Source organism: Phascolarctos cinereus, unplaced genomic scaffold (genome assembly GCF_003287225.1).
Source record: "Phascolarctos cinereus isolate Bilbo 61053 unplaced genomic scaffold, phaCin_HiC Scaffold_4;HRSCAF=312, whole genome shotgun sequence".
Classification (NCBI taxonomy): Eukaryota; Metazoa; Chordata; class Mammalia; order Diprotodontia; family Phascolarctidae; genus Phascolarctos; species Phascolarctos cinereus.
Window position 1 is genome coordinate 9,730,026 of NW_027555847.1, and position 15,127 is coordinate 9,745,152.

At 41.7% G+C, this 15,127-nt stretch overlaps 1 protein-coding gene across 3 annotated transcripts in view; it reads left to right on the top strand.

Moving 5' to 3' along the window:
- The window catches only part of AMPH (amphiphysin), a 224,531-nt gene that overhangs the window by 108,081 nt on the left and 101,323 nt on the right, over window positions 1-15,127 (top strand). For all 3 annotated transcript variants that reach the window (XM_020964329.2, XM_078152048.1, XM_020964330.2), the window contains exon 4: window positions 4,093-4,173. In XM_020964329.2, coding sequence (XP_020819988.1) covers window positions 4,093-4,173 — 81 coding nt within the window. The remainder of the gene's footprint in view (window positions 1-4,092; window positions 4,174-15,127) is intronic.

The following is a 15,127-nucleotide window of genomic DNA, read 5'->3' on the forward strand; positions in this document are numbered from 1 at the left end:
ATAAAGTCTCTATCCAATTGCTCTATTCTAATTTTTAAGGAAGTATTTTCTTCAGTAAGCTTTTGGACTTCCTTTTCCATTTGGCCAATTTTCTTTTTAGGGCATTTTCTCCTCATTGGCTTTTTGGACCTCTTTTGCCATTTGGGTTAGGCTATTTTTTAAGGTGTTATTTTCTTCAGTATTTTTTTGGGTCTCCTTTAGCAAGCTGTTGACTTGTTTTTCATGATTTTCTTGCATCACTCTCATTTCTTTTCCCAGTTTTTCCTCTACTTCCCTTACTTGCTTCTCAAAATCCCTTTTGAGCTCTTCCAAGGCCTGGGACTGATTCATATTTTTCTTGGAGGCTTTGGATGTAGGAGCTTTGACTTTGTTGTCTTCTTCTGGTTGCATATTTTGATCTTCTTTTTTACCAAAGTAAGATAATATAGTCTGACTCTTTTTGCCCTGCTTGCTCATGATCCTGGCCAATTACTTGAGTTTTAAACTCTTTGTTAAGGTAAGAGTCTGCTTCCAATGTGGAGAGTGTACTGTCCCAAGCTTCAGGGGTTTGTATAGCTGTTTTCAGAGATACTTGTAGGGACCTGTAAATTTTCAGTTCTTCCAAGGTGGTATGATAAGGGGCGAGGTGTTTGCTCCTTTCCTGGCCTGTGACCACAAGTACTCCTTTCTGTCCTGTAACTGTGAGGAGGGGCTCCTCTCCACAGCCAGTATAAGCTCCTCCACACTAGCGCTCCTCCTCACCCCAGCACCGCCGCCCAGAACTGTGACCCAGATCCACACACGGGCAAAGCAAGAGATTCCTGCCTCAGCACTGGCAAAGAGACCCCTGCAATCCCTCTCTGATCAGCCACTGGATTCCCCCTCAGTCTGTGGGCTGGAAGCTCGGGAAGCAGCTGCCCCCCCCCCAGGGCCACGCTCTTGGGGAATGGAGCTGAAACCCCACCTTCCTCTCTGAGCACTGCAGAAACAGACTTTTCCCACTGACCTTCTAAGTTGTCTTTGGCATTTGTGGATTGAGGAGTCTGGAAACCGCCACAGCTGCCTGCAATTCAGTCCTCTGCAGACTGCTCCAGGTTTTCTGTGGGCCATGCTGTGCTGCGCTCCCAACCCGGCACGATACACCTTTCTGATCAATCATCCAGGTTGTCTTAGGCTGGAAATTTGTTTCATTCTGTCTTTTTGTGGGTTCTGCTGCTTCAGAATTTGTTTAGAGCCATTTTTTATGAGTATTTGGAGGGGTTTGGAGGACAGCTCAAGCAAGTCACTGCTTTCACTCTGCTATCTTGGCTCCACCCCAGTAATATGTCTTCTAAGGTAGAATTTGAACCCAGATCTTCCTGACCCCAAGTGCATTGTTTTAGCAACTGCTCCACCTAGCTTCTTAACATATTCTGCATACCAGTGCAGGACTGTTTGTCAGTTATCCATTTTTCCAGCTTTATGAATGTCTTACTTCTTTTTTTCCCATCATACATGCCCATTGAGATTGTTCTTTTCTTTCTTTCTTTTTTATTAATTTATTTTTAGTTTTCAGCAATCACTTCCATAGGCTTTTGAGTTTTAAATTTTTCTCTCCCTTCTTCTCCACCTCCCTCCCTAAGATGGCACATAATCTGATATAGGCTATACATATACATTCCTATTAAACATATTTTCACTTTAGTCATCTTGTAAGGAAGAATTAGAACCAATAGGATAAACCACAAGAAAGAGGAAACAAAACAAAATGGAAGAAAACAAAGAGCAAATAGTATGCTTCCATCTGCATTCAGATTCCATAGGTTTGGGGGTTTTTTTTGTTTTTTCTGGCTAGGCAATGGGGTTAAGTGACTTGCCCAGTATCAGACAGCTAGTAAGTGTTATGTGTCTGAGGCCAGATTTGAACTCAGATCCTCCTGAATCCAGGGCCGGTGTGTTATCCATTGCACCACCTAGCTGCCCCCTCCATAGTTCTTTTTTCGGTTGTGGATAGTATTTTCCATCATGAGACTTTTGGATATGTCTTAGATCCTTGCATTGTTGAGAAGGGCTAAGTCTATCAAAGTTAGTCATCACACAACATGACTGTTTCTATGTATAATGTTCTCCTGGTTCTGCTCAGTTCACTCAGCATCAGTCCATACAAGTCTTTCCAGGTTTTTCTGAAGTCCACTTGCTCATCATTTCTTATAGCACAATAATATTCCATTACATTCATATACTATAACTTGTTTAGCCATTCCCCAATTGATGGGCATCCCCTCAATTTCCAATTCTTTGCCACCACAGAAAGATAAATATTTTTGTACATGTTAATCCTTTTCCCATTTGTATAATCTCTTTGGGATACAGCCCTAGAAGTGGTATTGCTGGATCAAAGGATATGCACATTTTTATAGCCCTTTGGGCATAGTTCCAAATTGCTCTCCAAAATGGTTGGATCAATTCACAACTCCACCAACAATGCATTAGTGTTCCAATTTTCCCACATCTTCTCCCACATTTATCATTTTCCTGTTTTGTCATGTTGGCCAATCTGATAGGTGTGATGTGGCACCTCAGAGTTGTTTTGATTTGCATTTCTCTAATCAATAGTGATTTACAGAATTTTTTCATATGACTATAGACAGCTTTAATTTCTTCATCTGAAAATTGCCTGTTCACATGGAATATAATATTCCGGAAGGCAAAGGAGATAGGATTACAGCCAAGAATCACCTACCCAGCAAAACTGAGGATAATCCTTCAGGGGAAAATATGATCATTCAGTGAAATAGAGGACTTTCAAGCATTCTTGATGAAAAGACCAGAGCTGAATGGAAAATTTGACTTTCAAATACAAGACTCAAGTAGAACATGAAGAGACCTGTGATTTCATCATTGGAGAGAAGTTCTAAAGTAGAAACTTACCCCTAAATAGAAATTTATGACTCAACTGTAATTTATTATCTGCAAATTTGCCTGGGGCAACTGGAAGAATGTGACTATAGCCATACAACTAGAATGTGTCAGAGCCAGGATTTGAGCCCAGGTTTTATCTACTTCAAGGAACAGCCCTATATTTACTATACAATGCTACCTCTTTCTTAAAGGGAATAGACAATTAAGTAGATTCTTTAACTTTAAACAGAGGACCTCTAACAGTTAATAATATAAAACTTTATTTCAGATAATTTGTTTGAAAAAATCATGTAGGGAAAACTGCTTATAATGGAAACTACAAAGTTTTAGGTCTGTTTCAATAAGAAGACCAAACACCAGGTGGGAGGAAGCAATTATGCTACATCTCATTCTGAAGCAGTCCCCATGAAATTTATTTTTGAACTTTAATGAAATAATTTCTATTTAAATGTTTTAATTTGGAGTTTCAATCAAATTGAATGTTTTGATGTTAAATGCACATCAAATGTAAACTGATTGTCATGGAACAAAATAATTGAGAGAAAGCATCTTTTTTATGTGAAAGTAAATCACAACCAAGGGAATGGTAGAAGATGAAGATAAGTTTTATGTTAATTATATTTTCAGCCATTTTAACATTAAAACTATATGCATAAAAAATAAAAATAAAAACATAAAAAAAAGAAAATTGCCTGTTCATATCTTTTGACCATTTATCAATTGGAGGAAATTGTTCTTAAACAAACCTGGGCAATAGAAGATACAGTGGATTGTATGATGGCCCTGGAGCCAGGAAGACTCATTTTCCTGAGTTCAAATGTGGCCTCAGATACTTACTAGCTATGTGACTTGGGAAGTCACTTAACTCTGTTTGCCTCAGTTTCTTTCTCTATTAAATGATCTGGAGAAGTAAATGGCAAACCACTCTAGCATCTCCCAGGCCTTCAATTTTGGTCCCAGCCAGGACTTACTTGCCATCCAAATGCCAGCCTGAGTTATGTACCTAGGAAACACATAAAACTATATGACAGCTATTTACAAACACAGAAGAATGCTGCTCTCATTAAGAGAAGAAGATCTTTCAGAGAAATTCTCTTGTGCTAAGCCTGGAACTGCAATGACTTGTATCCTTAAAGGACATTATTAGAATGACATTTTGGGTTTTTTTTCTGTGTGTGTGTGTGTGTGTGTGTGTGTGTGTGTGTGTACCAGGTCCTCCAGAAACTCGGCAAAGCTGATGAAACAAAAGATGAGCAGTTTGAGGAGTATGTACAGAACTTCAAACGGCAAGAGGTGAGTTCCAGGGCATCTGCTCTGCTTTGCTGAATTCTCCAGTGGTTCACATATGACTCGAATGCATTCAGACTCATCAGAGAGGACAGGCAAGGTTCCTGCAAGGCCATGAGAACAGGCAGGATCTTTTCCAACGTTCCATAGAGACTGGGGTCAATTCCAAAAGATTGATCTGGAAGAAGACAAATTTATTTCAGATCGATTTATTCTAGGACTTTTGCAAAGCTAATAACCAACTTGGCTAAAATGAATGGCAGGGCTTTTTAATTTCCTATGATTGTCACCTAAATATTACAGAAAATTCTGCCCAGCTTGTCTCTTGTTGCAAAGATTCTTTAGTAGGTGGTTGTGCCCAATGCTGTATTGTTACAGTAGCAGATGTAGCCCATCTACATGGAGACATTCATACTCCCCATCCCACTCCTCCCCCAAAAAATATTTCTGGAGCCTAAGGAGGCTCTTTTAGAAGGTCTTTCAATACCAGGTTTTTAAACAGTAATATCCTAGAAGGCAGGGACTTAATTGGCTTTTCTGCTGATTTAATGGATCTGAAAATGAGAAAAAAAATAGTTAAATTTGAAAAGGAAAACATAGTATAACAGATGGGAAATGAAATGACCATTCAAAATTGTAATGTGATGGCCAGGTTAAAGATGGGAGAAAGTAGCAAGGGTGGGAAGGCCACTAGCAGAGAAAAGATGAGGTAACAAGAGACAGGTGGGCTGCTATGCATGAGGAGTATTGCATGTGCCACCACTTATAGTTGGTATGGTGGTTGATTTTGCTTAACTTTTAAAAAATTGTGTTATAAGAGAAGATTCCCTAGATTTTGGGGTTGGGTATATTGAGAGTTGACTGATTCAAGAGAAAATGAATTAACAAAACGTTAATAAAGGGGAGGTAGGAACTGGAGAAATGGTACCTGGGACCCATCATTAGAACTTTTCAATCTGTTTTGGACAGTATGACAATGCATGACTTGGGTTTGCTGCTTCCTTGGTTATATTAGCCTGATCCAAAGTACACAATACACTCAGGAACTGTGGGCACCTGGGAAGCAATAGCAAAATAGAACTGCTTAAAAATCAGGCTCCAAGGTCTTAGTGAAAACATTTGGACTTGACAACTACCTGAGAAAGACTGTCTTCTTGGTGTCTATTGGCTATGGCAAAACTGAGCACTGTTTTTATGGCACGTCCCGTCCCTTCCTTTCCTTGGAGAACCCAGGTTGGTTGTCTTAGATTGTAGGAAATCTTTCTGTTCCCTCTCCATAGGAAGGGCTTACCTGGTCAATGCCACTTAACCCTGTGGAGTGGCCCATCTCTGGTTCAAGTGGTAGGGCCTCTTCATCCCTGGTTTCAAGGGTCTGGTGACCTCTAACATTGGCACACTCGAGGGAAGAGGAAGGAACTGAGAATATGGCTTCCATTCCCACGGCTCTCCTGAAACGAAGATCACTAGTGTTAGTCTAATTGCCAAATTCTTGAGACTCAGTCTGTAGTTCAGTGATGCAGCAGATAGAGCACTGGGCCTGGAGTCAGGAAGACCTGAGTTCAAATCCAGCCACAGACACTTAATAGCTGGGTAAGCCTAGGTAAGTCAGCCTCTGCCACAGTCTCCCCATTTGTAAAATAGAGATGATAATAGCAACTAGCTCTTAGGGTTGTTGTAGGATAGAGATAATGGTGGTAGGAATGAGATAATATTGGTAAAGTGCTTTGCAAGCCTTAAAGAGCTATATAAATATTAACAGCAGCAGCAGTGGTAGCATTGTCGTCACTGTCATTATCAATCCTCCTTGAATTCTTAGCATCAAGGATGCAGCTGTTGCCGATCTTGTGACTCAACACTCTGCTTGCCTGGTCCTTAGTCTACTCTGTGCCTAAGGCCTTGGGCAGCTTGCCATAAGGACTGGTGCGCTGTACTTTCTTAGGGATATACACAACAGCAGACATGAACATAGACACACAAGCAGAGCCACCCATATAGCCAGTCTCTCCAGAGCCACATGGATCTGTTTGTTTTTGTTTTTGTTTTGAGTTAGGCAATGGAGGTAAGTGACTTGCCCAGGGTCACACAGCGAGTAAGTGTTATGCATCTGAGGCCAGATTTGAACTCAGGTCTTCTTGAATCCAGGGCCGGTGCTCTATCCACTGCCCCACCTTGCTGCCCCACATATGGATTTGTTTGACGAGGTCTCCCTGGCCCTCTTCCTCCTGCTAACACATTCAGTTTACTGTCAAAGGCTAAGGCTCAGGTTAGGAACATGAACCCAGAGGCTTCGATTCTCCTGCTCTCATGTGTTACCACCAGACAGTCTCAGAGTGAGAGAGTCCAAGGCTCTAGTCAGGGCTATTGGCACTGGCTGCAGCCTTCCTGCCACCACAGCTCAGCTGACCGGCCTCTCTGATTATGGTGAAAGGTGAACAGTGCTGAAGTGGAAAGAATACTAAACTCAGGATGCTTGAGTTCTAGTCCCACTTCTGGTCATGCTGTGCCCTTGGACAAATTACTTCACCTTCCTTGGCCCAGTGTCTTATCTGTAAAATGTGGGCTTTGGACAAGGAGGTCCTGAGCATCCCTGAGAGGTCTAAAATTCAGTGATCTCTATCTCTCTCCCTCTTTGTGCCAATGCTGGGAGAGGGAAAATGGGAGGAGTTGGTAAGCCTGGCAGAAAGACAATGTGAGCCCTGTTTACAGCTTTCCCCAGATTCAGGATTTACACTCTGCCCTTTTAAACATATTCCAGTGAGTATAGTGAGAGTTGGTGCATCCCTCAGGGGCAACCGGTTCTTTTCACTTGGATTTTTCCTGTTATAAAACATGCCTGCTTAATGACGTTTTAATATCCCAATAATCCAGAAGCCCAACCCTTGTACCGTGCTGAGCTGGTTGTTACCAGGAGGAGGAAGCATTTGGCCTGGTTTATGCAGGGTGACCTTTCTCTGCATCTCTCTGGGTTCTGTTGACTGGGCAGGCTCAGATTGGTGGTATCTCTGCGGAGTGAGACAACCATAGAGTCAACTTAGCCAGTGACTCTTAGGTTACCTTTTCCTACCTCCAGTGCCATAAGGGGATGACTTTTTGTTATCCTTCTCCAGATTTATTCTAGTCGTTAGAGAATGAAAACAGCCACCAAAGTAATGACAGGTATTTATTAAGCTAAGACAGATAATCCATGCTCCCAAGGAGCAACGCTCACAATCTGACGGGGCAGACAACATGAAAGGAACTACATACAAATGAGCTATGTACAGAGTAAATTGGAACTAACCAAGAGAGGGAAGGCACTGGTATTAAGGAAGAGCAAGAAAGATTTCTTGCAGAAGATTGAATGTTAGTTGGGACTTGCAGGCAATCAGGGAATCCAAGAGATGGAAATGGTGGGGGGGGGACGGCGCGGAGAATTCCAGACATGAACGGATGGAGTGTTTGTTTGAAAAACAGCAGTGAGACCATTGTCACTGGATGGAAGAGTTTATGGGAGAGAGGAGTAAGGTGTGAGAAGATTGGAAATGTACGAGGGGGACTGGTTAGAATGGGTTTTGAATGCCAACCAGAGGATTTTTTATATTTGTTCCTAGAGTGAAGAGTAGTGAAAACTGAGGGTGGGAAGGGTAGCATTTTAGTTTTAAGTTTTCTGGGTTGAGAAGTATTTTGACATTATGGAGGAATAATTGAACTCTTTCTTTCCCAGAGATTTTAACACATTCCCAGAAATTCCAGCTAGAATTGTAAAATTGATGGAATTTGAATGAGAAAATAAAATCCTTAAAACCAAGTGTAGCATTGGGGAAGGATATAGTCAATTATATATACATATATATAGATGTAGATATATATACACACATATATATACACACATATGTATATATTTTACATTTATATATTCCATATATACACATATGTATATATTATACATTATATGTATTGTATATATACACACATATGTGTATATGTTATACATGTACATATTCTATATATACATATATATGTATATATTCTATATATACATACACATATGTTTATATTATACATACATATACAGATAGATAGATCCAGATATAGATATAGATATAGATATAGATATAGATATAGATATAGATATAGATATAGATATAGATATAGATATAGATATAGATATAGATATAGATATAGATATAGATATAGATATAGTGCCTTCTGTGTGCCAGGCACTCTTCTTAGCTCTGGAGATGAAAAGGAAGGTTAAAAAAACAACAACCAGTCTCTACTCTCAAGGAATTCACAATCTAATGGGGGAGATAATATGCAAACAATTATGTACAGACAATCTATATACAGGATGAATAGAATAAAATTAACAGAGAGAAGACACTAGAATTAAGGCAGATTGGCAAAAGCTTCCTGTAGAAGATGGGATTTTATCTGGGACTCAAAGGAAGTCAAGGAAAGCAGGCAGCAGGAATGAGGAGGAAGAGCATTCCAGGTATGAGGGACAGTCAAAGAAAAGCCTGAATTCTGGAGATGGAGGGTCTTGTTTGAGGAACAGCTAGAAGGCCGGTGGATCAAAGAATACATGTCTGGGAGTAAGGTGTAAGAAGACTGGAAACGTAGGAAGGGACCAGGTTATGAAGGGCTTTGAATGACAAGCGTAAGGTTTTATAATTGATCCCAGAGGCGATAAGGAGCCACTGCAGTTTATTGAGTAGGTGGGTGACGAGGTCAGAGCTCCATCTTAGGACAATCCCTCTGGTGGCTGCATAGAGGGTGGGATGGAGTGGGGAGAGGCTGGAAACAGGCAGACCCCCCAGCAGCTATTGCAATAGTCCAGGTATGAGGTGACAGGTGTCTGCACCAGGGTAGGAGCAGGGGCAGAGCAGAGAAAGGGGCATATTCTAGAGATGCTACAGAGCTAAATCAACAGACCTTGGCAACATCCTTAAGTAAAACAAACATAAAGTAATTTGAAGCAGGAGAAGGCACTAAAATCTGGGTAGATCAAGAAAGGCTTCCCAGAGGAGATAGGCTGAGGCCTGAGCCTTGGAGAAGCACACAGCTTTGGAGTGGTTGGGATGATGAGGGCATGAGAGACAGCTTATGCAGAAGCAAAGACTGGAAGTGAGAGTGTCAAGTGGAATAATTAATAGGCCAGTTTGGTCATGAAGTGAAGTTGGCAGGGTAAATCATAGTGTAAGATTGTGGAGGTTTTTGACTGCTAGGCTGAGGATGTATCTGATCCTGGAAGTCATAAGGAGCCAGTAAAGTTTTCTGAGTAAGGAGTATTGATGTTAGTGACCTGTGTGTTTGGAAGAGGGTGTTGGTGTCTAGGTTCAAGTCGGATTACAAGTAATTAGTTCCAGTAGTCCAAATGAGAGCCAAATGTCTCAGTAGCCAATGGCAAAGAGAATGCTCAGGCAAGGGGGTGTGAGCATTTGGGGTCATTGGTAACCATGGAGTACGAATTCTTTATTGAGGGTCCATGGATAGAGTTAAAGGGGTCTGACAGTCAATGTCACTGTCTCTCTACTACCTCTACCACCAAGTGCAGATCGCTCTGTTTTCATTTAAAGCCCACCACAGTGGTTCCAACCCACCTTCCCAGACCTAGTTTATAGTTCTCTCTCTAACACACCATCTAGAATTGAGCCAGGTTCGGCTTCTCACTTTTCCTCGCACCTGACATTCCATTTTCCATCACTGCTCCTTTGGATTAAACATCCTCTATTACCGGAATGCACTTTTTCCTCCTTCCCTTCCTTGTTTTGAAGGGTAAAGCTTAGCTCCAATGCCACCTTTACTTAAAGGCTTCTCTTTTGTCATGCTGCTAATGCTTTTCCCCCTAAAATGACCTTTTAATCATTCTGTGTATAGTTCCAATATACTTGTACATATAGATGTTATTTCTCCATAGTAGAATGTAAATTCCTTGAGGGCAGGGATAGTTTCATTTTTGTCTTTATTTTCCAATGCTTGACGTACAGTAGGTGCTTAATAACTGCATGTTGATTGAAGGATGAGACATAATCAAAAGGTATTATTTCATATGGGAAGCATGCATTGATATCTGTTTGAGATCTGATTCCAAGGCCTGTCCTGTTCTAGCTCCAGAGATGATTTGCTCCCTGTACCACAATTAGTTGCATATTTGTTTTCCATTCCTATTTTTATCTCCATCACATTAGATTATAAGCCCCTTGAGAGCAGGAAGGGAATGGATTCTGAGTTTTTTTTTTAAATATCTCTAATGTGTAGCCTAGGGCCTGATTATGAGTTCAATAAATGTCTATTAAATTAAGCCTCCTAATCCTAATATGAACCATGCATGGAAATGTGAATACTTTCCATGTCTGCATAGATTACAGTTGACTCACCTACAGAGAGTTGGGACCATGTTTCTCAGCAGCTCATGAATAAGTAAGTCTTCTGTCCTCAAAAATCAAAAATATTCAGGATTTCTAATTAGAAAAATCACCATTTTATATTCCCTTGGTTTTCCCGCCAGGGATAACCCATTGGCTACTGCTTTTGTAGTGATATGTGGGCCTTGGAGGGAAGGAGGTGGGTAGGAATTTAATAAGCAAATGAATTCAGGTTCTTAAGTAAAAAGTAGAAAATAAGTGATCTTATAAAGTACCCACAGAGCAAGGCACAAATAGCCCCATTGCTAATATCTCAGAGTCAGGGATTAAGTATGTATGAAGACCAAGGCTGGGTGAAAAGCTCTCTCTTAAAATGCTGAAAGGCCAGTGATTCACAAGAACACATCTTGGGCCCAACGAGGGCCATATAAAGAGGTCTTGGCCACGTTCACAGGATGGCCAGCCTTTGTGTGAGGCTGTGGTTCTGTCTCTGATGTGTGTGGGGAGATAGGTCTATGAGGCAGGGAGAAGGGCAGCGTTGAGGAGGGAAGGAGTAACACAGTTCATGAAATAAGAAACCCAGTTGAGTTCAGCCCCATGGAGTATTTTGACTCTCTAGGGCTGAATTTTCACGGAGAACAATAGCAAACCAAATCTGAATTTTTTTAATTAAAATTTTTTTCAGTTAAAAATATTTCTTTTTCTCTCCTTCCCCCCCTCCCCCATTAAAAAAAAAATAAAAGAAAAAGAAATTCCAAACCCTTGCAATGAATATGTAGAATCAAAGGAAACAAATTTTCCAGGTGAAGGTTATCCTGTTAGGAAGTGATCTGTACTCACAGGTCAAAGGTTTGGAGAAAACAGGAGCCCAGATCGGAGAATCCCACAGAAGAGTGTCACAGTTATATGAGACCTCAACCAACACTGGGTCTAGCTCACTCTCAAATACAGATCCCTGGTATATCTTATCCCACAAGTGGCTTCCCAACCTCTGCTTGAAGACCTTCAAGGAAGGGGAAGCCCTTTCCCCTCCCCACCTCCAGGCAGTCCATTCCACTTTGGGACACCTCTGATTGTTAGGAAGCTTTTCTTGACCTCAATCCTAAATTTTATTCTTTGAAATTTCTACTCATTATTTTTGGTTCTTCCTAGAAGGTAGTATAGATATCCTGTCTCCCATCTCAAAGTCTTTGCACAGATTCTTGGAGCCCACCTACTGGGTCATTCTTGTCAATTTTGTGATGACAACTGATCCCTAGAGAGGCAGCTTGTTGTAGCGGATGGAGGATGGCCTCAGAGTAAGAAGGGCTGGGCTCAAATCCTTTCTGTTACACCTATTAACTGTGTGACCTTGGGCAAATCCATGACCCTTTCAGTGGCCCTGGTCAACACTCTAACCCTGTGAATTGCAGAGTACTGGCTGGTCTGCTTTGGTGGAGGAGGTATTCTGAGCTTACATGCTGTTGGGCAAAACAGATCTTCTCCAGAATGTACCTTATCACTTGAGCTTAAATACAGACATTCAAACAAAGTCCAATGGATTCCCTTTGTTTGGAGCTGAGCTTACCAGACCTACTGGTCAGATCTGGATAAAATCTCCTGTTTATTATTTCTAGAATAGTCTCTCTCTTTCATTTTTAATATTCCTCTTTAAATTAATGTGACATTATTATAAGACAGACAGGTGAGGAATGGATGCCTCAGTAGAGGGATGACTGACTGTGTCTTGAAGTAGAACTCAAGAGAAAAGATTAAAGACATTTGCATCTTTGAATTAACATAAGGATTAAAAGCTCCCCGTGTTCCATGGTCTCTTATTTCAAGCACAGTGCATCTTCTGTAATTTGGGCGCTGCCCTTTGACGTGGATCAGGGTAAAATTTTTAAGAGAGATCTTTCACAATTCTTCTGGTTTATTTCCTTACCCAAGGAAATTCAGGAAACATTAATGTCTGGCTAATTTTTCTCTCCCCAAAGAAGCCCCAGATCTTGTGTAAGAATTCACACTAACAGACACTAAATGTATGGGACAGAATTTCTTCAACCTGACAAGAAGTGCCAAACATTCTGCACCCAGGTCCCTTGACCACCAGGAAAACTCTCCTTCATTTCCATGCTCTAATTTGAAAAAATATCTCCCCACATCTAAAGGGCACATGTTTTGTGGCACATGTTTTGAGGGTGGGCTTAGAGGATGAGGTAGGACAATCTCATGGGGATACTGGGACAAGGAACCAGTCCTGCCCCATACTCTCACTGCCTGTGTGACTTCTTGGGGCTTAATTAAAATCATCAGATGGAATAATGAAGAAGGGGCTAGACTTGGGAGTCAGGAAGACCTGAGTTCAACTCCTGCCTCAAACATTTAATTGTCTGACTCTTGGCAAATCATTTCACCTCATTCAGCTGAGTTTCTTTGTAAAATGGAGATAATAATAGCTCCTATCTCCCAGGGTTGTTGGGAGAATCGAAGGTGATGATACATGCAAAGTACTTTGCAAACCTTACAGCTCTTATGTAAATGTGAGCTATTAGAATTACTGTCCTGCTACCTAACTGTGTTACTTTTTAAAGGCACTGCTCCCATTCAAACCTTGTGGCCTTTGTGGTTTTCCAGATGTTTAGTTTGTGATGGTTCTAGGGCAGTGGATGTAATCATTTTGCCATTTGAAAAGATCCCCCGTCCATCCCATTGGGTTCCTACTTGGCCGTCCCCAGGTAGCTCTCATTCAATGTCCTGTGTTTGATATTGAGCTAGGATATCTCAGTCACTTCACGGATTAGTATTTCCCTGAAAAGCTGCCATCCCTCTGGGGGGCAGAATCCCAGAGCACAGAGGGACCCCACCGGCCACCGAGTTCGTCAGGTAGCTGAACAAGAAACTTGTCAGGAACACCCCCGACAAGTGCCTTCAGTGAAGAACTGTCACCTCCTAGAACAAATCCTTCCACTTTTGCAAAGGTCAAATTGCCCATCTATTCATTCAGCAAGAATTTGTTAGGCCACTAGTGTGTGCCAGGCACTAGGCTAGTTTCCAAGAACACAGACACAAAAACAAACCAAAAAGCTGCATAAATAAACCAACCTGTTTCTGCAGGGAGCTTACATTCTACTGGTATAACTTGCATTCAAGTAAACAAATGCAAAATATATACAAAGTAACTTTGGGGGAGGCTGGCGGAGGGCATCAGGAAAGGACTTATGTAGGAGGTGCCATGTGAGCTTTGCTTTGAAAGAAACTAGGAATTTCAAGAGGTGGAGGTGAGAAAGGGAGGGCACTCGGGGCATGGGGCACAGCCCGGGCAAAGGTGGAGAGATGGGAGATGGAATATTATGAATATAAATGAACCAATGAAAAGCACATATCAAGCACTGACCACGAGCCTAGCACTGTACTAAATGCTGGGAATACACATACAAAAGCCAAATGGGCCCTGCCTTCTAGGAGCTTACATTCGGATTGTAGAGACAACATCTAAAGGGAAGTGGTGGTATGAGGGGAAATGATGCAACTTTCCATACCTAACCAGGCTGGTCCATGGCCAGCAGAAGTCTCCAAGACCATCCCCAAATCCCCTCTAGCTTTAGATAAACCGCAGAACCAGTACTCCACTGGCCCCCCACAAGAACCCAGGTTTACACATATAATTTGCCCCTACTTCCCAGAGCAAATGACACCCCCTTCCCCTCCTTCCCCTCCTCACTTATGTACCTTCTTCATTAAAACTGGGACAAAAGATAAATGCTATGGTTCTTTGGACACTTTCACTCTGTGTCCTTATGGGTCTGCTGTCCTTGCTGCATATCGTGAGCCAGGGAAATTGTAAATGAGCGTGCTCCTGCTGGCTTCTCCTTTGACAGGTTTTTGTCTTCAAGCTTGTCAGTGATCTATTAACTTATCACACTGTGAGGACTGCTCCAGAGCCTTGGGGACCACCTGCCTGCCTCTCTAGAGCCCAGAGGTGCACCAGCTAAAGCATTCTTTGATCCTAAGCAATTGCAGAATTATAACCATATTAGTTATCGATTAGCAAGGCCCCTGTTTGCACTCATTAAACCCCATCTCTTTGATAATTTATTTCCTCCCAAACTTCAAATGTTGCCAGAGATTTTGTTAACACAGATCTTAAGCCGGAGTCCAATTTAATTTAACTCTGGGGAATTAAACCAATTTGACATTTGATATTTTGCTCCCAAGTATATTCTCCTCCTGCACTTATTTGTAAAAGGAGAAATTTCTGCAAATACCAAAAATAAGCACCTAACTCCTGGGGCCGCCACTTCTCCATCAACCCATGTTTGCCAAGCAAATGGAAGTCTGCTTGCAGACTGGGCGGAGATGCAAGAGACAGATAGAGGACAAAAGCTGGGGCATTGCTTTCCTCCTGAGACAGGAGAAGGTGTATAAGCACAGCAGCACAGGCTAGCTGTCCTCAGATTTATGGATTGCTTCAACCCTTGGACCAGAAGTTTGGGCTTTGAAGTAGAGGGACAAAAGAGTCCAAGAATTTTTTCTAGCTACAGACCTTAAAGCTGTATTCCTCCTCAGCTCCTGCCCATGAGTACCTGAGTGGACTTTGACCTTGAGCCTTGATCTTGGACTATTAATAGAAC